General features: G+C 35.8%; 1 protein-coding gene across 1 annotated transcript in view; it reads right to left on the bottom strand.

Moving 5' to 3' along the window:
- The window catches only part of si:dkeyp-72e1.9 (syntaxin-binding protein 4), a 135,474-nt gene that overhangs the window by 51,872 nt on the left and 57,906 nt on the right, over positions 1-25,696 (bottom strand). The window contains exons 3-7 of the mRNA XM_059347881.1: positions 17,924-18,019; positions 12,142-12,211; positions 10,728-10,802; positions 3,566-3,645; positions 96-219 (exon numbers count right to left, since the gene is read on the bottom strand). Coding sequence (XP_059203864.1) covers positions 96-219; positions 3,566-3,645; positions 10,728-10,802; positions 12,142-12,211; positions 17,924-18,019 — 445 coding nt within the window. The remainder of the gene's footprint in view (positions 1-95; positions 220-3,565; positions 3,646-10,727; positions 10,803-12,141; positions 12,212-17,923; positions 18,020-25,696) is intronic.

Below are 25,696 nucleotides of genomic sequence, written 5' to 3' on the forward strand. Positions count from 1 at the left end.
GTAAAACTGGGTTTACCACGAGTATCTGTGAGCCAAAACTCAGCCTGTTAGCAGCAGCAGGTCAGTGGTGTGGGTGCAGTGAGTCCTGTAGTTACCTGAGGGAGCGCAGCATGGGCCCACTGGTGCTGTAGGTGTTCTGAGAACCTGCTGGACTCAACAACAGAGGACTCTGGGAGCGAGACGAGGACCCAGACGAGGTGCTGTCCAGGTAGCGTCCTCCTTCACCAACAAACACCACAAACAGTCACCACACTCACCTTTATCAAACCATCAAACATCAACAGCTGGCTTCAGATTTTCATCTGAATAATAATCTGGATGATTCATTAAAAAGATAACCGTTAGTAAGCTAACATGACGAGCTCTTGTCTCTTGATATGTGGTCTTTAAGGTAATAAGACTTAAATAGAAGTCTTCCACTGTTAGCTGCTGCTACAGATGGCTCCACTGAGGCTCGCCACCAAAACATGTGGAGAACCTGATAATGTAATAACTTCCCGATAATGTAATAAAAATCTGCACTTGAGTCCATTGAAAATGTAATAAAACCTGATAATGTAATAAAGTGCATTTCCCAATAATGTGATAAACTTTTTTTTTTTTACCAATAATGTAATAAAGTATAACATTAATGGAGGTTATTACATTATCAGGTGAGCCTTCATTTCCCAAGTCCTGATAATGTAATAATTCCCCAATATTGTAATAATTTAACAGCAGACCACCCATTACTTGGGTTCAAGTGGTGATACTGTGTATCAACTCTAGCTCAGAGCTCTAGCGCCACCAACAGGTCAAAGTTGAATGTTTATTCACTTTTGACCCGTTCATCCGTTTTTCACCAACGAGGTATCACTGGAACCCTTTCGGCCAATCAGAGCTCAATGCATCCTCAATGGTGGTTTTTCGGCCATATTGGATTTTCCGCCATCTTTGATTTGATCAAAAACCTTCCATTAATGTTCAGCTTTATTACATTATTGGTTAAAAAGTGTATTACATTATTGTGAAATGCACTTTGTTACATTATCGGGAAGTTATTACATTATCAAGTTTTATTACATTTTCAATGGACTCAAGTGCAGATTTTTATTACATTATCGGGAATTTATTACATTATCAGGAATTTATTACATTATCAGGAATTTATTACATTATCAGGTTCTACAAGGCTGGTTAACGGTACGTGATAGATTACATTATTCACTATTTGTAAGAAATGTTTCCATATCCAGAACTCCATATCTTCTATACAAAAAGCTTCATTTTAGCTCAGACAATCAGAGCTACACAACGAGAAAAAGTTCTCTCTACCAATAATAAACATAGACAATAAAATAAACAATAAAAGACAAACTTCAGTAAAAGAACAGCAATGAGAGACATGACTGCTTGGAACCGACTTCCCAAACCATTTGAACAAACCTTTAGCACAGAAGACTTTAAATTATTATTGCAAAATGCTGTTTTGTACTTTATTATTTAATGTTTTATTGGGTCTAATGATTAGTTTTCATTACTCATATTTCATTTCGAAAATCCCTGGTGGATCATTTCTTTTCAACAGCTTCTTGAAATCTTTAGGTGCTTGGTGTTATACCTTAGTACATTATTGGTAAAAAGTGCAATACATTATTGGGAAATGCACTTTATTACATTATCGGGAATTTATTACATTATCAGGTTCTACACATGTGTTTAATGTTTATGTTGTACAGTACAGGCCAAAAGTTTGGACACACACCTTCTCATTCAATGTGTTTTCTTTATTTTCATGACTATTTACATTGTAGATTCATCAAAACTATGAATGAACACATATGGAATTATCAACATGGTCTCACAGAAATCCGTGAAATTCGGATTTCGCTTAACTCAAAATCCGTGGAATAGCCACGGAATCACTCAAATTTCCGTGAAACTGACACGGATTTGGCTACAATGCAAGTTAATGACAGTCATATCCCGTGGCTATTCCAACATACAAAGTGATTATGTACATTCACCGAGTGAATATTTAGAAAATAAAACATATATTTCTCGCTAGAAATGTGATCAAAATCCATTTTTATGCAGAAACTAAGTCAAAATATTGATTTTTTTCACTAAAAATGAGAGAACTGTCCGCCATGTTTTTTCTTCTGACCGCCGGGACCTTGAAAGTCACGTGACTTGGAACAAACCAATAGGAACAAATATCCATGGAATAGCCACGGGATATGACTGTCATTAACTTGCATTGTAGCCAAATCCGTGCCAGTTTCACGGAAATTTGAGTGATTCTGTGGCTATTCCACGGATTCCTGTGAGACCAGGTTGGGAATTATGTACATTATGTACATGTACTTAACAAATTATGTACATGTACTTAACAAAAAAGTGTGAAATAACTGAAAACATGTCTTGTATTTTAGATTCCTCAAAGTCACCACCCTTTGCTTACTAGAATATAAGACATGTTTTCAGTTATTTCACACTTTTTTGTTAAGTACATAATTCCACATGTGTTCATTCATAGTTTTGATGAATCTACAATGTAAATAGTCATGAAAATAAAGGAAACGCATTGAATGAGAAGGTGTGTCCAAACTTTTGGCCTGTACTGTATATTGATGTTAAACATGTTGAAGCATCACTCCCTCTATGTGGCTCTCCAGAACCACTGAAACATGATCAGTGGACCAGCCACGTTTTTAACAGGAAGTAGTTCTTTTGAAGGATGAACTGGCCCTCACAGTAGATTAATCTCACGTTGTGATCTTTGGGCTGATGGAGAACCAACCACAGCACCTTTTAGTGTCTCAGCAGACTGTATAATAATAATAATAATATCACAGATCTGAGCTCTGACTCCATGTTTCCTCATTCTCCTGATGCTTTCACTGTGAACCAGCTGTCTGCCTTCCTCCAAACTGAAACACATGTTTGTAGTTGTGTAACGGACAAGGTAAGCTGTCAGAAGACATTTTTAAAGGCAGACTAACTCCAGCTACCCTTTAGGCTTCATACTCTGTTTTTACATACAACTCTATGATTTTATCTCCTTTTTATTCAACATTAACCCTCTGAAATCTTCGGCTATTATGTCCGTTAAAAATCTGTTAAAAGTTCTTCACCAGGTCATGTTGGTGTCAGTTTTTCCAGCGTTACTTCACCTTTATGTCCTGATTATTAATGTTTAACTTTGACTTACTGGATCAAAAAATTTGATCCCAAAAGAAACAAAAGAAAACATAAAAACTGATCTTAAAAATTATGATTCACACACAGAAATGTTGCAACATGTTGCAAAATGAACACAGGTTGCAAATAAAACATATAACAGAGGAAAGAATGAACTGTAATTGTGTTGGTCAGGGACTCTGACACAAGTTCTCATTTATCTTGATTTTGTTTGTTGCAACTCTAGTGAAAACAGAAATTCAATTATACAAAAAATGTACATATTTATGTGAGCATGAAATATGTGTATGTCCACTTCAAATTACAGGTAGTACATGAGTAGAAGCTGTAAAATATAATGTGATATTTAAGGTGTTATAGAGAGGAACAGGAGGTTTGGTACCTTGCTGAATGGGGGAGTTGCGTGTTGATCCGGTGCTTCCATTAGATCCGTACTTCTCCAGCAAGTCAGCAAATTCTCTCCTGTTCAGGGAAACAAAAGAGGAAGACAAAATGGAAAAATAATTTTTTTTACTGACTAAGACAGTGTCTGAAATAGAACATGAGTTGATACCAATCAATTCAAATCCATTGAGTTTCTGAGGTATTTTGAATCATTCTGTTCATGGCCAAGCCTTTTACAGCTGTTTAGATAGATAGATGGATAGATGGATGGATGGATGGATGGATGGATGGATGGATGGATGGATGGTTGGTTGGTTGGTTGGTTGGTTGGTTGGTTGGTTGGTTGGTTGGTTGATTGGATGGATGGTTGGATGGATGGATGGATGGATGGATGGATGGATGGATGGATGGTTGGTTGGTTGGTTGGTTGGTTGGATGGATGGATGGATGGATGGATGGATGGATGGATGGATGGATGGTTGGTTGGTTGGTTGGTTGGTTGGATGGATGGATGGATGGATGGATGGATGGATGGATGGATGGATGGATGGATGGATGGATAGATAGATTACTTTATTCATCCCCGAAGGGAAATTGGGTTGTCACAGCAGTCCGGTATTCAAGTACAATAAAATACAATAGAATAAAATACTGAGGTAGCATAAATAAAGACAACAATAGAAAAAAAACACAGAATAGAACAAGGACACTTAAGTTAAAAGTTAAAAAAAGAAGATCAGTTGGTGGGATTTAAGTTCAAGCAGGAAGGAAACACATTTAATCCTACACTGTAAAAAAATAAATCTTTGTAATTGACAGTAAAATAGCAGCAGCTGTGGTTGCCAGAACTTCACTGTAAAAATACAGTGAGAATTTATCATTATGGTGAAAAGTTGTTGTTTTTTTTTACTGTAAAGTGAAATGTAGACATCAGCAAAATCTGTAATTTAGACTGAATAATCCAGTACTTGTGACATTTCGTCATTAATTTTACCAAAATGTTTTCTTTTTACAGTAAAATTGTGTGTTTTCTGCATTTTATGACAATAAAAATGAAAGTTTTACTATTTCATGATTTATGGTAATTCAATGTGTAGTAGATACGGTGATAAACAATTTTAGATTTGATGGTCTATTTCTGTTGCAATTTGACAGCATTTTACTGTAATTTCTACAAACATTTTTTACAGTGTAGACATACACTGTAAAAAAATTCTGTTGCTTTTACAGAAAAAAACTGTCAGCTGTGGTTTCCAGAATAATTCTGCAAAAAATACAGTACAAATGTAAACAACTTTACAGAACAACTTGTACATTTTACTGGTATTCAGTGTTCAATAAATAATAACTGAATGTTAATTTACTGGTATTCAATGCACAATAAGCAAAATCTGCATGTAAATGTTGCATAAATAATTACTATAAAAGCAGCATCATCCTGTTAAATTAGCAGTAAAGGACGCTATAATCTACAACTTTGTAAATGTATTATTTTTTTAAATTACTACAGTTTTAGGATGTAAAATGTACAAGTTGTTCTGTAAAGATGTTGACATATGTTCTGTATTTTTTCAGGGACACACGATACACGATAATTGGTTGAAATCTGGATGAAGGATGTTTCACAAGTTATTAACAACACAGAAACATAGCATGAAATTATTGCACATTTAGATGTTGTTTGATAGAATGATTGCACGATACAAGAATTACTGTGACCTGCATCACTGACACCATTTATTGATGAAGATCAACAGCCACAAATAAGGTTAGTGTTGAAGTCCAGTCAGGTTAAAGTGTTAAAGAGCAGCTTTACTGACGTCTTTATAACAGGAACCTGACTGGAGCTTGTTTTAAGACTCACAGCTGGTTAGCATGTAGCTAATGCTAAGCTAGGTATGACTTGTTTTTAAAAGAAGTACAGACAGACAGACAGACAGACAGACAGACAGACAGTCAGACAGACAGGCAGACAGACAGACAGACAGACAGACAGACAGACAGTCAGGCAGGCAGACAGACAGACAGACAGACAGACAGACAGACAGACAGTCAGGCAGGCAGGCAGGCAGGCAGGCAGACAGACAGACAGTCAGGCAGGCAGACAGACAGACAGACAGACAGACAGACAGACAGACAGACAGACAGACAGGTTCTAAGCTCTGCTGTGGTAGTTAAAGCAGAGCAGAGATTAAGGCTCATGTGATCAGAGGACAGCTCTAGGTTAAGCTCTCTCTCTCTCTCTCTCTCCCTCTCTCTCTCTCTCTCTCTCTCTCTCTCTCTCTCTCTCTGCTGTCATTTCTCCACACTGGAGCAAAGCTACACCACACAAGACATTTTAACATTCAGGGATGTTAGGATGTCACTTGACAGCTCTAACATCATCTACATATTCCTGCTAAAATATGCTCAGAAACCCATATTGTGCTCCTGGTGGCTGCTATTAGCTTCTACCTGATGATGTGGATCTGCTCCAGTAGCTGAGCTTTAAACCCTGTCTGTCACCTCCCCAAGGATTACAGTAACAAGCGGAAAATACCACACCTTTAAGGAAATATAAGGCTCTAGGCATAGGCGACATAGGCGGTCACCCTCAAGCAAGAAAAAAACAAAAAAAAAAAAACCCCAATAATTTTTGATGCCCATTGTCGCTCTACCTTCGTGCTCTGTCTTGAAAATAATAAATATTAACAAAATAAAGAAACAGATAAACAATTATATTTTGTCACTTGTGGTGCTGAGTCATGTGACGTGTGGTCATTGCCTTGCCCCCCTTTAGGCGGTCAGATCGCCCCCTTTAGACGGTCAGATCGGCCCCCCTTTAGACGGTCAGATCGCCCCCCCCCCCCCCCAGATGGTCAGACCCCCCCCCCCTTTAGACGGTCAGATTTCCCCCCCTTTAGACGGTCAGATCGGTCCCCCTTTAGACGGTCAGATTCTGTCATTCAAGTGTATGATGGCGTTGTTTTCATTTTTTGGTGGGGGTGGGGGTGGGGTGGGGTGGTGGATCTCACCCAGGGCACCAAATGGGCTAGAGCCGGCCCTGAGCCAATGATATTAAAATATACAAATTCAGGTCCCAAGGAAAGGCCAACTCCATCCTGAAAGACTCATCACACCTCGGTCACAAACTGTTTCAACTTGTATCAGGAGATCCAGATCCATAAAACCAGGACACACAGAATAAAAACTGTTTCTACCCAACAGCCATTAATTATCTCACTGAACGCTGCTACCAAAGCTTTTATCTGTTACATGTTATGAATGTGGATGTGTTGGCTGGGAGGTTTTTATGCACTTTTTTTTATGTCCATAGTGACTTTTTACTTAATTATTTCTACTTTTGCACTGAACAAGGAATACACTTAATTTCATTGTACACTGCAAATTATTTGTTTCTTACCAGGATAAAAAAAAAACTTTAGATTTAGCAGTATTAGATCATTTATCTTGTTTTACGAGTTAATTTCTTATTTTAAGTGTTCAACATGCTTATTTCTAGATTTAACAATTTTAATGTAATAAATCTTGTCAAGGTAAATCATCATTTCCCTCAGATTTACTGTTTGATCTGATTTTTAAACACCTTTTTTTTGTAGTGTAACTGTTACAATGACAAATAAAGATGTTATTATCATTAATATTGTTATTATTATTATTATTATTATTATTATTACAGGCCATGTGTCAGACTGCTTCAAGACCTCCACTAGTGTCCCCGTCACCAAAACAACAAGAACCACAGAACTAAAGGACTACAGACCCTCACCCTGACCTCTGACCTCTGTGGTGATGAAGTCACCACAGGTTAGTCTGCACCAGTTCACCACAGTAAACTCCTTGTATGTGAAAACATTCTGACTGTGATGTTTGTGAGATGAATCTGAAGGGGATGAGTCGTGTGGTAGTGACAGCTGGCACTGACCTTGTTTTCACCAAAACTGGTTGTTGGTCAGATTAGAAAGCTGCTAGAACACTAATACTCTGAGCCAATACATTCGCCTGGTTAGTTTTACTCTACTAGCACATAATAATAATAATAATAACTAGTAAATTTCCTCTGGGGAAATTGTGAAAGGGCCACGGGGGCTACTGCCGGTGTGTGTACACTATGATGAGATTCTTCAGAGATTTCAAACTATGCCCTTTAACCTCAAAATGTGTGTGTGTGTGTGTGTGTGTGTGTGTGTGTGTAATTAAAATCACATAAAGTTACCTGTGTGTGTGTGTGTGTGTGTGTGTGTGTGTGTGTGTGTGTGTGTGTGTGTGTGTGCGCGTGTGTGTTTGAAGCATGTGTATGCATGTGCGAGGAGTGTGCGCACTTACGCGCATGTGTGTGTGTGTGTGTGTGTGTGTGTGTGTATCTGTAACTGTAATCACATCAAAGATCAAAGGCAATCAGATCAAAGCAATCAACAGAATTAATTGACACCTGTTCCTGAACAGTCACAGCAGAGGTGGACAGACTGGAATTTCTGGCCATTTTTGGCAAGCATTTTTGGCAAAACCATAATACCTATCATTGATCCGACTTCACTTTGAGCGTCCTGAGTTCTTCCTGAACGTCTACATATGTTTTTTTTAAAGAAAAATGAAAAAATAGCTTTGTTAGAGCGATCTAAAAAAAACTGTTATATCTCCCTTTTTCAGAAATCTTCCTGTGTTTTTAATATGGGAGCCAATGAGGCTGTTGGTGGTGTTGGTGGATCATCTGTGCGTCCTACACCCAAACTATAACTCTGACAGCTTTACCAGAGGATTGTGAGGGAGAAGACTAATTTTCCTTCGTTTCTATGTATAAATTATTTCTGTAGAGTGGAATTTGCGGCCTGGAGCGCAGTTTTCAAATTTATTTTTTGACAGTTTTTTCTCTCCCTCTACACTCTGGCGATGATGTCACACACTGTGACACGAACATTCCGTGCAATACACACCCATTATAATCTCAGAATTTCTCCAAAAATGATCATGGTCATTGAGCAGGGATTGATAAAAAACTATATGACCTATCGAAACGCAAATTAATACACCAATACACAAGACTTGTGTCTACTGTTTAAAGTTTAAATGGAGTCTCTAGGTGAAATTATGCCTGAGAAGTAGACGTTTAAATATCTCCAGTTATTGTTCTTTTTCGCTCATTTTTTTTCAGCCGTCCCATTCATTTCAATGCAAAATTTTGGGCCGTTTTTCGCGACTTACGTCTGAAATAAAGCAATCTAATCTATCTCAAACTTTATCACAAGATAAAACAGACATCGAGGAGTTCATTTTTAGTTATAACTCAATTTTGACCATAAATGTAGTTACTGCAGTTAGACTCTGTAGGGCAGTGTAGTCAGTAGGTAAATTATACTCAATAAACAAGATAATTAAGATACTATTGCTAGATATAAGAAGAAAAATACTTGGTGAGCTTCATGTTTGTTGCAGTGTGTTTAACCAGGAGAATAAACATCAGCAGCACCAACATCCAACCAGAGCAGAACAATCCTCACATTCAAATATATAATATAATATATAATATAATATTAGACTCTGACGCCTCGGGGTACACTCACAGATAAACTGTAAGCTGCTCTTCAAATTAAAATGTTATGGAAATTGTCGCATGAAGACAAAATATTTGTTCAAGGCAAAATATGTGTGAATAAAGTATTATGGTGCTGCAGTGATATCACGGCCTGTAAAAGGTTTTCTACAGAATGAAGAGTCTCATCATGATCATTCTAACATACTTTACATAACAAACTATCATAACTTCAATATGGTGAATCCCAAATGCAATATCACTGACAATTATTGCAATCAGATACTATTTCCACTGTAACAAATTTCTGTGTATTTACGTTGTGTTTACAACAGAATCCTACTGTATTTTAAAATAAATGTAAAATACTGTTAAACATCCATCCCTCACATGTAAATTAACAGTTCAATCGGTCAATTAACAATTGATAACTGTAATTTAACAGCATTAAACTGTATTATACTGCTTGATAAATTACAATAAATGTCCTGTAAAATAACCACAACACCCACCATTATCCTACTGTCATATACTGTAATACAAAATACGATAATATACTGTTAGAATAAATTATAGTACATGGATACAGTAAAATGTTGGCGTCCCTGCTGCCAGTATTTTACTGTTATTTTACAGTGAAATGTATTACAGTTAGGGATTAATCCAGGAGAAGCTGCATCAATCATACACAGTGTCTGAGCAGAGGCACGTATATATTAAAGAACAGAGCTTTGGTTATGTCTGAATGTGTGATTTAATGGTTATTATGGGACTTATTTTTAACTCATACATTATATAGATTCAGTACATATAGACTGAACTATTTCAAGCCTGTTTTTCTTGTAATTATGATGATTCCGGCTTAGAGATAATGAAAAGAAAATTAGAATATTGTGAAGCAGTTGAATATGTGAGTCCACAGTTGGTATTTTCTGTCTCTTTTGGTAAATTTATGTCTCTTTTTGGTCATTTTGTGTCTTTTTGGTCATTTTATGTATTTTCTTTGTTATGTTGTGTCTCTTTTGGTAATTTTATGTATTTTTTGTGTCTTTTTGGTATTTTTTTAGTATTTCCTTGGTATTTTGCGTCACTTTTGGTAATTTTGTGTCTTTTTGGTCATTTTATGGATTTTCTTAGTAACAAAAAATAAAATTACCAAAAAGACAAAAAAAATGACCCAAAAAAGACACAATATTACCAAAAAGAGACACAAAATACCAAGGAAATACATAAAATGACCAAAAAAGTATGTAGAATTACAAAAAAAAAAAACATAAAATGACCAAAAAGACACAACAAAGACACAAAGATATAAAATTACCAACAGAGACACTGAGTTTTCTGTTTTCATTCTCTCTAAGCCAGAATCATCAAAACTACAAGAAAAACAGGCTTGAAATATTTCACTCTATGTGTAATGAATCTATATAATGTATGAGTTTCACTTTCTGAAATGATTGATGAAAAATATTGAACTTTTTCATGATATTCTAATGTTTTGAGATGAGGACAACCAGCTGTTGATCACAGATCTGTCTGAAATGATCAGTTAATCAGTTATGGAAACATAATGACAGAGTGATGTAAAACATAATATATTCCTGTATTATGTCCATAGACGTGTTCTTACTTTGCTTCCTCGTCTCTGGCGATGAGAAGACGCATGTGATTGGTTGCAGACGCTGCTCTCAACACATCCACCGCTCTGGAACAGCAACACATCCACATTATTACTAGAGAGTCCTCTGGTCATACACTGTAACAAGGTGTTTAGTCTAAAACCAGATCAAACAGTAGATCTAAAGGTCTAAAACCAGATCAAACAGTAAATCTAAAGGTCTAAAACCAGATCAAACAGTAAATCTAAAGGTCTAAAACCAGATCAAACAGTAAATCTAAAGGTCTAAAACCAGATCAAACAGTAAATCTAAAGGTCTAAAACCAGATCAAACAGTAAATCTAAAGGTCTAAAACCAGATCAAACAGTAAATCTAAAGGTCTAAAACCAGATCAAACAGTAAATCTAAAGGTCTAAAACCAGATCAAACAGTAAATCTAAAGGTCTAAAACCAGATCAAACAGTAAATCTGAGGGAAATGATCTTGCTGCATGGACAGATAATTTACCTCGACAAGATTTATTAAATTAAGATTATTAAATCTAGAAATAAGCATGTTGAACACTTAAAATAAGAAATTAACTCTTAAAACCAGATAAATGATCTAACACTTCTAAATCTAAAGGTTTTTTTTTTTAAATACACAAAAAGACACATAAAAGACACAAAAAAGACACAAAAAGACCAAAAAAAGACAAAAAACAGACACAAAAAAGACACAAAAAATACACACAAAGACACAAAAAAGACACAAAAGACTCAAAAAGGACCAAAAAAGAAACAAAAGACGTAAAAAATGACTAAAAAAGACAAAAAACCCACCAAAAAAGACACAAAAGACGTAAAATCACCAAAAAAAGACACATAAAAGACACAAAAAAGACACAAAAAGACCAAAAAAAGACAAAGACAGACACAAAAAAAGACAAAAAAGACTCAAAAAGACCAAAAAAGAAAAAAAAGATGTAAAATGACTAAAAAACACAAAAAAAGACACAAAAAAAGACACAAAAAAAACAAAAAAGACACAAAAAAACACAAAAAAAGACATAGAAAGACAAAAAAATACCAAGAAAAGACACAAAAGACGTAAAATCACCAAAAAAAACTCCACAAAAAGACAAAAAACACCAAAAAAAGACACAGAAAGTTTTTTTTTATCTTGGTAAGAACCAAATAATCATCAGGTCACTCTGCTCGGGCCAGTTCATCACTGCTGGCAGCTTTACTTTATCTGGTTTTAAGAGTTAATTTATTATTTTAAGTGTTCAACATGCTTATTTCTAGATTTAATAATCTTAATTTAATAAATCTTGTCAAGGTAAATTATCTGTCCATGCAGCCTCAGATTTACTGTTTGATCTGGTTTTCTACAGTGTACAAACAACAAGAGCAGTAATTCTTAATTTTTATTTTATTTTATTACCTTTCACTTGTGACGCCTACTAGACTGTCCCCGTTCACCTCCAAGATCTGGTCTCCTGGCAACAGGTTTCCTGTCAGAGAGGTCAGAGGTCAGGAGGTCTTTAGTCGTTAATACACAGAAGAACTTCATTAAACCTCATAACAGTTTAATAACCTATTTAGGCCCAAAACGCCTGGAAAAATGCCTGGAAAACCTCTGGCCGATTTTAAAATAAGCCCACAAACCAGGGGTCTCAAACTGGTGGCCCGCGGGCCAATTGTGGCCCTCGTGACGATATTTTGTGGCCCCCACCTTGATCTGAAAGTTTAATGTGAGTTTTATATGAATGGCACTTTACCGTGTTGTGTGTGGAAGGTCCCTTTAATTACTGTTTTTGGTAATTTTGGGTCGTTTTTAATAATTTTGTGTTTTTTTTAAATTGTGTGTATTTTTAAAATAATTGTGTGTCTTTTTTAAATAATTGTGTTTTTTTAATAATTGTGTCTTTTTGATAATTTTGTGTCTTTTTTAATAATTTTGTATCTTTTTTGGTAATTCTGTGTCTTTTTTTGGTCATTTTGTGTCTTTTTTTTTAATTTTGTGTCTTTTTTTTAAATTTTGTGTCTTTTTTTAAATAATTTTGTGTCTTTTTTTAATAATTGTGTGTATTTTTAAATAATTATGTGTCTTTTTTTAAATAATTTTGTGTCCTTTTTAATAATTGGGTGTCTTTTTAAAATAATTTTGTGTCTTTTTTAAATAATTTTGTGTCTTTTTAAATAATTGGGTGTCTTTTTTAATGATTTTGTGTCTTTTCTAGTAATTTTGTGTCTTTTTTGGCAATTCTGTGTCTTTTTCAGTCATTTTGTTTCTTTTTTAAGTAATTTAGTTTTTTTCTGTCATTTTGTGTCTTTTTTTAATAATTTTGTGTCTTTTCTAGTAATTTTGTGTCTTTTTTGGTAATTCTGTGTCTTTTTCAGTCATTTTGTTTCTTTTTTAAGTAATTTAGTTTTTTTCTGTCATTTTGTGTCTTTTTTAATAATTTTGTGTCTTTTTTAATAATTTTGTGTTTTTTTTAAATAATTGTGTTTTTTTAATAATTGTGTCTTTTTTTAAATTTTGAGCCTTTTTTAATAATTGTGTATCTTTTTTGGTAATTCTGTGTCTTTTTTTGGTCATTTTGTGTCTTTTTTTAAATTTTGTGTCTTTTTTAAATAGTTTTGTGTCCTTTTTAATAATTGGGTGTCTTTTTAAAATAATTTTGTGTCTTTTTAAATAATTGGGTGTCTTTTTTAATGATTTTGTGTCTTTTCTAGTAATTTTGTGTCTTTTTAAATAATTGGGTGTCTTTTTCGGTCATTTTGTTTCTTTTTTAAGTAATTTAGTTTTTTTCTGTCATTTTGTGTCTTTTTTTGTCATTTTGTGTCTTTTTTGGTAATTCTGTGTCTTTTTTTTTCATTTTGTGTCTTTTTTTTTTGTCATTTTGTGTCTCTTTTTTGTCATTTGGATACTGCCTCCAGCGGCCCCCAGGTAATCTGAGTTTGAGACCCCTGCAGTAGTGAAGTTTATGGATGATATTTCTGAGCCAGGGGCAGAACAATGCAGATGAAAAATAGCACAAAAAAGGGACGAAACATGAAACGGATTCACTTCAGTAAACAAATGTGTGTCTCTATGTTAGTGATTCTTCAGGTTCACATCAGAACAACGTCTTCAAGTGATGCTTTCACATTAATAATTAATATTTAGTGTTATGACTCGTCATTAGGAATGAACAGAACATACTGAGCCGTGGTGATGTCTGTCTGACTGCAGCAGAAATGATTTCTCTCTTCCTTTTGGGCACCAACAGATCTCTGTTTCACCCCAAAATATGTGACCTATATCCATCATTTATGGTGTAGAGAAAGTAGGCCATGCCAACTTACTGCTGTGTTTTATTTATGTTTTATTACTCATAGAGAAGAAGAATAGTTGTTGTGTCTCTCCAGAGTTATCAGTTATCAGTCTGTCCACTCACTCTAACTTCACTTCAGTTTTATTCCTTATTAGTTCATTATACTAGTACTATACAAACAGCTGGATGCATTTGTCCCCTTGTACCAAATCACTGCACCAAGATATATATATATATATATATATATATATATAGATATAGATATAGATATATATATATATCTATATATAGATATAGATATATGCACACGTCTGGACACACTTGGTATTGTCACGTTAATTCATGATAATCGTATTTTCATGTTATACGTGATCTATAGCATTAGCCTGCTAGCATTAGCCTGCTAGCGTTAGCCTGCTAGCCCGTATCAATCACATTGCAGTCAAACAAATCAAATAAATGAATAAAACAGGTTTTAGTCGGTCTCTCTGAACAGCACCGAGTTGGTCTTGGTCTTGCTAGCCCGCTAACGCTAGCATGCTATCGATCGCTGGCTAACGTTATAACATGAAGTTATAATTATCTTGAAATAACGTGATAATATCAAGCGTGTGTCCAGGCGTGTGCATCACTTTAACGTGTCCTCTGGAAACACTTGTGTTGTGTTGTGGTGTTTGTTTTCTAAATGCTGTTTTTGTGTTGTGTAGTTTAGTTTTTATTAGTTTTAGTTTTTTTGTAATGGGCTATGTGTTGGTGCCAGATTCAAAGAGGTCATAATAAATATTTCCTTTATTTCCTTTGGTTTATCATCTCAGCCCCAATAAGGTTATTAACTGTTTTGAATTTTGGTTCTAGTGTAAACATCCCAGTCTCAGTAAACATATTCACCATGTGTTGCATGTTCAAATAGAAACACTGAATTATGAATGAAAAAAGTTGACAAACACAAAAACTAAGGACATTTCCACTATAATTTTAGTTAGTTTTAGTTAGTTTTGTAACCACACAATACAGTTTCAGTTAGTTATCGTGTTTTTAAAAACTCTAGTTTTTATTTTTATTTCAGTTAACGAAAATGTTTTTTCAATTCTAGTTTTGGTTATTTGGTTAGTTTCGTTAACTATAATAACCTTGGTGTGGACAGGTCACCACACTGCATCAATGCTGTAATATTAGCTGGGACTGTCTCTGCCCCCAGTGACCCCAGTACAGATTAGTGGTTAAAAAGAATGAATGAATTAATTTATAATGAAAGAATGAATGAATGAATCCAGTGTCTGTGTGTACAGTACATCTTTGCTGTGGTGCTGGGTCAAGGAAGATCTACTGGTCACCCTAGCACATGGGTCTCAAACTGGCGGCCCGCGGGCCAATTGTGGCCCTCGTGATGATATTTTGTGGCCCTCACCTTGATATGAAAGTTTAATGTGAGTTTTATATGAATGGCACTTTACCGCGTTGTGTGTGGAAGGTCCCTTTAATTACTGTTTTGGTAATTTTGTGTCTTTTTTTTGGGTAATTTTTTGTCTTTTTTTAATAATATTGTGTCTTTTTTTGGTCATTTTGTTTCTTTTTTAAGTAATTTAGTTTTTCCCCCCGACATTTTGTGTCTTTTTTGGTCATTTTGTGTCTTTTTTGGGTCATTTTGTGTCTTTTTAAAATAATTTAGTGTTTTTTCAATCATTTTGTGTCCTTTCTTTGTAATTTTGTGTCTTTTTTGGTCATTTTGTGGGGTTTTTTGGTCATTTTGTGTCTTTTTTTAGTAATTTAGTTTTTTTTTCTGTCATTTTGTGTCCTTTCTTTGTAATTTTGTGTCTTTTCTGGTCATTTTGTGTCTTTTTCTTAGTAATTTAGTTTTTTTTCTGTCATTTTGTGTCTTTTTTAGTAATTTTGTGCCTTTTTTTGGTCATTTTGATACTGCCTCCAGCGGCCCCCAGGTAATTTGAGTTTGAGACCCCTGCCCTAGCATGAGGAAGAGGTTTCCATCTAAACAACTCTTCAGACCCTCTGACTCATGTGGACATCCAGAATATCATCGTTTCTGGACCATCTGGACCATGAACCAGATCTCTGCTGGTCAGCCTGAAAGACTTTTCACAGATGGTCAAAGTTTAAACTTTCCTCCAACAAAGACAGAGAGGAAGAAGAGGAAGAGGAAGAGAGAGGGACTGTGTGTCTTTAGTCAAGGACAATGGACATCAGGCGTCCAATGTCAGATTCAGAAACCTGCACAGACTCCAAATCTGTTCTGTAAAAGAATCACACTTCATCTGATTTACAAATGAGTTCACCACATATCAGACCAGGGTGACATCACATGGAGCATGGAAAGCTTCTTTATGTTTATGAGTAGACAAATGATAAATCAAACAGTTAAATCAGGACCTGCTGGTTCCAAGGAAGACAACACATTCAAATCCAGGCTATACAGGGTATAATATTTTGTTCATTTGAATTAGACGTTGAGTCATGTCTGTCATGTGTTTTCAGAAATAATTAGACATTTTAATTTAAATGTGTAAAGATAAGAAGAAAAGTGACAAAGTGAACAATTAGATGAAAGAGAATGAACTCTATGGAGTCTTGGACTGTTTTGTCCATTTTTTAATCCTTTTCATGTCGTTTTTGTGTCTTTTTTTGTCATTTTGTGTCTTTTTTTCTAGTCATTTTGTGTCTTTTTGTAGTCATTTTGTGTCTGTTGCTGTGTCTTTTTTTTGTTATTTTGTGTCTTTTTTGTCATTTTGTGTCTTTTTTGGTCATTCTGTGTCTTTTTTGGTCATTGTATCTCTTTATTTGTCATTTTGTGTCTTCTGTGTCTTTTTTTGGTTATTTTGTGTCTAACAGAATGTTTTTCTGGGTCCTCCAGGAGGAGCTGGACGTTGTGGCTGAGGAGAGGGGCGCCTGGACTGCCCTGCTTAGCCTGCTGCCCCCGCGACCCGGCCCCGGATAAGCGGAGGAGAATGGATGGATGGATGGAGAATGTTTTTTTCTTGGGTCAGTTAAGTTCAGAATGAAACTGGTCAACTTTTAGTCTTTTTAAGTCCATCTGATACTATAAACCACTGAGAAACCTTTTGGTAGAAGTTCTTTTAGTGTTAAACCGTATTTGCACCTGACTATAAGCTATAAATTGAAGTAATAATGTCTAGAGCAGCTATTCTCAACCTTTTTGAGTTGCGACCCCCAATTTAACATCCATGTTGTCCGTGACCCCCCCTCACTGAACACAATCTCACATGCACAGTTCAGATCACCCAAAAAAGAAACAAAATGACCAAAAAAAGGAAATAAAATGACCAAAAAAGACACAAAATGACCAAGAAAGACACAAAATGACCAAAAAAAGACATAAATGACCAAAGAAGACACAAAATGACCACAAAATGACCACAAAAAGACACAAAATGACTAAAAAAGACACAAAATGACCAAAAAAAGACAAAATGACTAAAAAAAGACACCAAATGACAAAATAGACACAAAATGACTAAGAAAAGCCAAAAAAGACACAAATTGACCACAAAATGATCAAAAAAGACAAAATTACCAAAAAAAAAGGCACAAAATTACCAAAACCCCCCCGAAATGACCGAAAAACCCCGAAATGACCAAAAAAAGACACAAAATGACTAAAAAAAGACACAAAATGACCAAAAAAAATGCAATATGACCAAAAAAAGACACAAAATGACCAAAAAAAACCCCGAAATGATGAAAAAAAAGACATGAAATGACCAAAAAGACTAAAACACATGAACACTTTAACACAGTGGAGACAGAGCTGACTTCCAAAATGATTTGGCGACCCCCAGAAATAATCTCGCGACCCCAATTGGGGTCGGGACCCCAAGGTTGAGAATAGCTGGTCTAGAGGACTGATAAACTCTCAGAGGAAACAGAACTCACCATCACTTGATGCAAGGCCACCTGGTAAAATTCGTTTGACGTAGACTCCAAACTCCTCTCCAGTCAGCTCCTTTACTCCTCCGATCACTTTAATCCCTGTTGAGGAGAAGAAATGTCACACAGGATATTTACTGAAACCTCACCTCTGACTACGCCCAAACTACAACTCTGACAGCTTTACCACACCAATGTGAGGGAGAAGACACATTTTACTACGTTTCTATGTATAAATTATTTCTGTAGAGTGGTATCTGCAGCCTCGAGCACAGTTTCCACATTTATTTTTTAACAAATTTTTCTCTCCCTCTGCACTCTAGCTATGATGTCATTCACTCTAGCCTCAATTTGATACCTTTTTAGTGTATGTGCCAAACCAAAAAAGTTATGTAAAATGACCAAAATAAGACACTGAATTATTAAAAAAAGGCATTAAATTACCCAAAAATTACGTAAAAATGACCAAAAAAGACACTAAATTACCAGATAAGAAACCAAATTACCAAAAGAAATTATGCAAAATGACCAAAAAAAGACACTACATTTCTAAAACAAAGTCATTAAAGCTTTTTAATGTAATTATTTGTTTCCAAATTTATTTTTGGACACATTTTCTCTTCCTCTGCACTCTAGCAATGATGTCATCCACTCTAGTTTATTTTGAAAACCGTTTGCCAAAATCCTTAGAAAAGTCATAGCACACTTGTCATGGCCGAACCGGTCGATTTGATACCTTTTGAGTGTGTGTGTGTGTGTGCCAAACCAAAAAAGTTATGTAATATGACCAAAATAAGACATTAAATTACCAAAAACGACACTAAATTACCCAAAAATGATGTAAAATGACCTAAAAGACACTAAATTACCAGATAAGAAACCAAATTACCAAAAGAAATTATGTAAAATTACCAAAAAAAGACACTACATTTCTAAAACAAAGTCATTAAAGCTTTTTAATATAATTATTTGTTTCCAAATTTATTTTTGGACACATTTTCTCTTCCTCTGCAATCTAGCAATGATGTCATCCACTCTAGTTTATTTTGAAAACCGTTTGCCAAAATCCTTAGAAAAGTCATAGCACACTTGTCATGGCCGAACCGGTCGATTTGATACCTTTTGAGTGTGTGTGTGTGTGTGCCAAACCAAAAAAGTTATGTAATATGACCAAAATAAGACATTAAATTACCAAAAACAACACTAAATTACCCAAAAATGATGTAAAATGACCAAAAAGACACTAAAGTACCAAAAAGAAACCAAATTACCAAAAGAAATTATGTAAAATGATCAAAATAAGACATCAAATTACCCAAAAAATTATGTAAAATTACCAAAAAAGACACTACATTTCTAAAACAAAGTCATTAAAGCTTTGTAATATTATTATTTGTTTGCAAATTTATTTTTGGACACATTTTCTCTTCCTCTGCATTCTAGCGATGATGTCATCCACTCTAGCCTCTCCATAGGGTAACATTGGGGGGATTTTTTGTGTTTTTTCGGAATAATTTGAAAACCGTTTGTCGAAACCCTCAGAAAAGTCATAGCACACTTGTCATGACCGAACCGATTTGATACCTTTTGAGTGTGTGTGCCAAACCAAAAAAGTTATGTAATATGACCAAAATAAGACATTAAATTACCAAAAACGACACTAAATTACCCAAAAATTATGTAAAATGACCTAAAAGACACTAAAGTACCAGATAAGAAACCAAATTACCAAAAGAAATTATGTAAAATTACCAAAAAAAGACACTACATTTCTAAAACAAAGTCATTAAAGCTTTTTAATATAATTATTTGTTTCCAAATTTATTTTTGGACACATTTTCTCTTCCTCTGCACTCTAGCAATGATGTAATCCACTCTAGACTCTTCATAGGGTAACATTGGGGGGATTTTTTGTGTTTTTTCTGAATAATTTGAAAACCGTTTGTCGAAATCCTTAGAAAAGTCATAGCACACTTGTCATGGCCGAACCGGTCGATTTGATACCTTTTGAGTGTGTGTGTGTGCCAAACCAAAAAAGTTATGTAATATGACCAAAATAAGACATTAAATTACCAAAAACGACACTAAATTACCCAAAAATGATGTAAAATGACCAAAAAGACACTACATTTCTAAATCAAAGTCATTAAAGCTTAGTAATATAATTATTTGTTTCCAAATGTATTTTTGGACACATTTTCTCTTCCTCTGCATTCTAGCAATGATGTCATCCACTCTAGCCTCTCCATAGGGTTACATTGGGGGGATGTAATATGACCAAAATAAGACATTAAATTACCAAAAACGACACTAAATTAACCAAGAATTATGTAAAATGACCAAAAAGACACTAAAGTACCAGATAAGAAACCAAATTACCAAAAGAAATGATGTAAAATGACCAAAATAAGACATCAAATTACCCAAAAAAGTATGTAAAATTACCAAAAAAGACACTACATTTCTAAAACAAAGTCATTAAAGCTTTGTAATATTATTATTTGTTTCCAAATTTATTTTTGGACACATTTTCTCTTCCTCTGCATTCTAGCGATGATGTCATCCACTCTAGCCTCTCCACAGGGTTACATTGGGGGGATTTTTTGACCAAAAAAGTTATGTAATATGACCAAAATAAGACATTAAATTACCAAAAACGACACTAAATTACCCAAGAATTATGTAAAATGACCAAAAAGACACTAAAGTACCAGATAAGAAACCAAATTTTCCCACTATGGAGTTTTTCTGTCTTTATCAGCTTTTACTGTACCATTTAAACCACAGAGTGCATGCCAAGTCCTCAGGAAGTGTGTTTTAAAGATTTATCCTTCCATGGTGTCACATTCATTCAACCTGTAAGAAGTCACCACCACCGACATGTCCATGTCATCATTTCAGATTCCACAATAAAAATCAGTTTCTAAATGGAACAAATGCTAATAATGTTACATAAATGAATAATAATAACTTGCTACAGATGGGATTTTAAATATTTTGATCTCGAGGGAGTGAGGTGAAGGTCGTGTGTCAGCAGATGCTGTTTTACTGGCAAATAGAAGAGTAGAGTCATCTGTCTATAAAAGCAAGTCTGTCTGTGTGTGTGTGTGTGTGTGTGTGTGTGTCTTGCTCATGGCATGAAGGTGTGCATCCTCGATTTTGAAGATTTTTGAATTCATTTTTCTAAATCATTATTTACGTCTGAATATAGGGATCTGATAAAAGCTTATTTCCTACTGAACACCTCAAAGACTAATGAAAAAAATAATTAATAATTCCTCTCAGATTTAAACAGGACTGAGCAGGTGATCAGAGGGCCTCTGCCTGTTAAGGAGAACTTTTCATTCCCCAAAAGGCACGATGGCTGAAGTTACCATTATCACTATGGTTACCATTATCACTATGGTTACCATTATCACTATACCTATAGACGGTTACCATTATCACTATAGTGACCATTATCACTATGGTTACCATTATCACTATGGTTACCATCATCACTATGGTTACCATTATCACTATACCTATAGACAGCTACCATTATCACTATAGTTACCATTATCACTATGGTTACCATTATCACTATGGTTACCATCATCACTATGGTTACCATTATCACTATACCTATAGACAGTTACCATTATCACTATAGTTTCCATTATCACTATAGTTACCATTATCACTATGGTTACCATTATCACTATGGTTACCATCATCACTATGGTTATCATTATCACTATGGTTACCATTATCACTATACCTATAGACAGTTACCATTATCACTATAGTTTCCATTATCACTATAGTTACCATTATCACTATGGTTACCATTATCACAATAGTTACCATTATCACTATAGTTACCATTATCACTATGGTTACCATTATCACTATACCTATAGACAGTTACCATTATCACTATAGTTACCATTATCACTATGGTTACCATTATCACTATGGTTACCATTATCACTATGGTTACCATCATCACTATGGTTACCATTATCACTATACCTATAGACAGTTACCATTATCACTATAGTTTCCATTATCACTATAGTTACCATTATCACTATGGTTACCATTATCACTATGGTTACCATCATCACTATGGTTATCATTATCACTATGGTTACCATTATCACTATACCTATAGACAGTTACCATTATCACTATAGTTTCCATTATCACTATAGTTACCATTATCACTATGGTTACCATTATCACAATAGTTACCATTATCACTATAGTTACCATTATCACTATGGTTACCATTATCACTATACCTATAGACAGTTACCATTATCACTATAGTTACCATTATCACTATAGTTACCATTATCACTATGGTTACCATTATCACTATGGTTACCATCATCACGATGGTTACCATTATCACTATGGTTACCATTATCACTATAGTTACCATTATCACTATAGTTACCATTATCACTATGGTTACCATTATCACTATAGTTACCATTATCACTATAGTTACCATTATCACTATGGTTACCATTATCACTATACCTATAGACAGTTAGTCAATGGGGAAAAAGTCAAGCGGAGCTGGTTGACTTATTCAAGAAGTAAAGATGTTATATGATAATCATATAACATCTTTACTTCTATATATATATATATATATATATATATATATATATATATATATATATATAGATATATATATATATAGATAGATATTTCTAAGTGATTTTATTTGTTGTTGCACTTTATTGTTGTTCTTGCACTACAATTTATTTTCGCACATTGCTGTTGTAGTTTTTTAAAGCCAAAAATAATAAACCAGATGTCACTTTTACTAAAATATATATAATATAGGTTTTTTTATATAATGTTTTACCATTTGGAACGATGTGTAAATCAACCCTTGCTGGCTCTTCTAGTTAAATATGCTACATTTTGAGATTAAAAACCATACATATGTGACACCCCGGACATCATTCATTCATTGGTATTATTTGTATTATTATTGCATTGGTATTATTTATGTTATTAACTGGGCCACCCCCTTAAATGTGTAACAACATATCAGGCTGCAACACTGCAAGAGCCGCAATGAGTTTATAATGTTTATCAATATTATTGGCAGATATAGAGGGCCCCAAAGTCGAATTCTGCTTAGGGCCCCATGGAGGCCTGGGCCGGCTCTGGACCCAAGGCAGCACAGTGTTGAGTGTCAAGATGAGACCAAGCCATCCACCAGATGAACCACTGCAGCATAGCTGGGAAAGTCCCTTATTTCACCATTTGATCATTCTCCTCAACTGTGAGGCCGTCGGCCCTTTTTACCACAAAGACAAGATGGAAGCTCTAATTGGGTCTGGGTATAAGGGGTGCATGTTAATTATTGCCTGTTGGAAGAAGGGCTTCATAAAGTTCCCTGTCTCCGTCCTCACTCCTCCCTGCTCTTCTCTGAGGAAAACAGACTCTTGTTCTTTTGTTCAGTCTCAAAGAACTCTCCTCCCCCATCATCAGATAAGAAAAACATCATAGTGATGCAGAAGAAGCTGCAGCAAATATAAAAGACGTCTCTCTCTCTCTCTCTCTCTCTCTCTCTCTCTCTCTCTCTCTCTCTCTCTCTCCTGTTCAGCTTCACATTTTGTTTTCCAAATCATTATTTCCTGCTCTAGATGCATCAAGGGCATGTTTTCTTCCCAAGGATTATTTGTTTCAACAATTTAAGACCTTGCAACATTCAGTGGGATGAAAAAGGCACAGTTCCTTCTAAAAATGGCGTTTATAATACCCCAGATGAAACAAGAACACAAACAATAACAATATTTATTTAAACACGCATTTCTGAACTGAATCAGGAGAGTGAAGAGATTCTTCTTTAAAGCTCATAAAGTGAGCTGTGATGGAGCTGATATCCACTATGAGGAGACTCAGCTCTCAGCTGCATTACCACAGAGATTATCATGTTCTGTTCTGAGTGGAGGACCTGCTGTACAGCTTTACATGTACAGTGAGGGGGTCTGTAGCATTAGATATTAGAACAGTGTGAACACTCACACGTGATTCAAGTTAGACGACTATAAGCTGCTTTTCTTCTCACCTGTCTGCTGCTTTAAGTCCTGAGGGCACACGCAGACACAGGAAGACCTTCTTCATAGTCACATACTTCATTATTGGTCTTCAGCTTCATACATCAGCAGTTTATAAAGGCTGGCAAGACTTTGGGGTTGATTTTTTAATGCCCGAATCAATGTAATTAAAATTTAATTTGCTTCATTTTAGTCAATGTAGAGGTGGAAGGACATTATTTTGGTACTCTATGACACAGACTGTATCTAAATAATGTTTGTAGTGACGTCTGGTTGGTTTGTGTCCCGTTGGAAGCATCAGTTCAGCGTTACACTCCATCTTGTTTCTGATACGGGGATCAGAGCATATGTGGAGTGTGGAGGAGGAGAGGGATCTGATCTCTGACTACAGCCTCTCTACACCTCAACCTGACTCACTCATGTTACATTAACTGATGCTAGTTTAAATGTTGTTGCTGACCTCCTTGGAGTGTCTGTTAGTCCAACCAAACGCTGAACAAGACATTTTTACTGAACAAAACCTTCAGATAGTACGTCATTAAGTCAAAATACAGTCAAAGGCTCAAAGTTATGAGACCAAACCACTAAACCTCCTCTTTTATATCTATATAACGTTATATATAACTTTATTGACACGTTGCCGTGGATACACATTGTTCTGCTTCTCTCCTGGTGACGGCTCGCCTTGTTAGTGACCTGTCAATCAAAGGTAGCCCCGCCCCAAATCATATGATTCTTTATCTTCTATTTTCTTGTGGTGTGTGTACAGTGTGTGGAGTGTGTGCAGTGTGTGGTGTGTGTGGTGTGTGTGTGCAGTGTGTGCAGTGTGTGGAGTGTGTGCAGTGTGTGGAGTGTGTGCAGTTTGTGGTGTGTGTGCAGTATGTGGTGTGTGTGTGTGTGTGTGGAATGTGTGGAGTGTGTGGAGTGTGTGCAGTGTGTGGTGTGTGTGTGTGTGTGTGTGTGTGTGTGCAGTGTGTGGAGTGTGTGCAGTGGGTGGTGTGTGTGTGTGGAGTGTGTGGAGTGTGTGGAATGTGTGCAGTGTGTGGAGTGTGTGGAGTGTGTGGAGTGTGTGCAGTGTGTGGAGTGTGTGCAGTGTGTGCAGTGTGTGGTGTGTGTGTGCAGTGTGTGCAGTGTGTGGTGTGTGTGGTGTGTGTGTGGTGTGTGTGCAGTGTGTGCAGTGTGTGGTGTGTGTGGTGTGTGTGTGGAGTGTGTGCAGTGTGTGCAGTGTGTGCAGTGTGTGGTGTGTGTGGTGTGTAAGCAGTGTGTGCAGTGTGCAGTGTGTGGAGTGTGTGCAGTGTGTGTGTGTGTGTGTGTGTGTGTGTGTGTGTGTGCAGTGTGTGGAGTGTGTGGAGTGTGTGCAGTGTGTGTGTGTGTGTGTGTGTGTGTGTGTGTGTGTGTGTGTGTGTGTGTGTGCAGTGTGTGGAGTGTGTGGAGTGTGTGTGTAGTGTGTGGTGTGTGTGCAGTGTGTGGAGTGTGTGGAGTGTGTGCAGTGTGTGCAGTGTGTGGAGTGTGTGCATTGTGTGGTGTGTGTGGTGTGTATGCAGTGTGTGGAGTGTGTGCAGTGTGTGCAGTGTGTGGTGTGTGTGCAGTGTGTGGAGTGTGTGGAGTGTGTGCAGTGTGTGCTGTGTGTGGTGTGTGTGCAGTGTGTGCAGAGTGTGGTGTGTGTGCAGTGTGTGGAGTGTGTGAAGCGTGTGGAGTGTGTGGAGTGTGT

The sequence above is a fragment of the Centropristis striata genome, chromosome 13 (genome assembly GCF_030273125.1).
Source record: "Centropristis striata isolate RG_2023a ecotype Rhode Island chromosome 13, C.striata_1.0, whole genome shotgun sequence".
NCBI lineage: Eukaryota > Metazoa > Chordata > Actinopteri > Perciformes > Serranidae > Centropristis > Centropristis striata.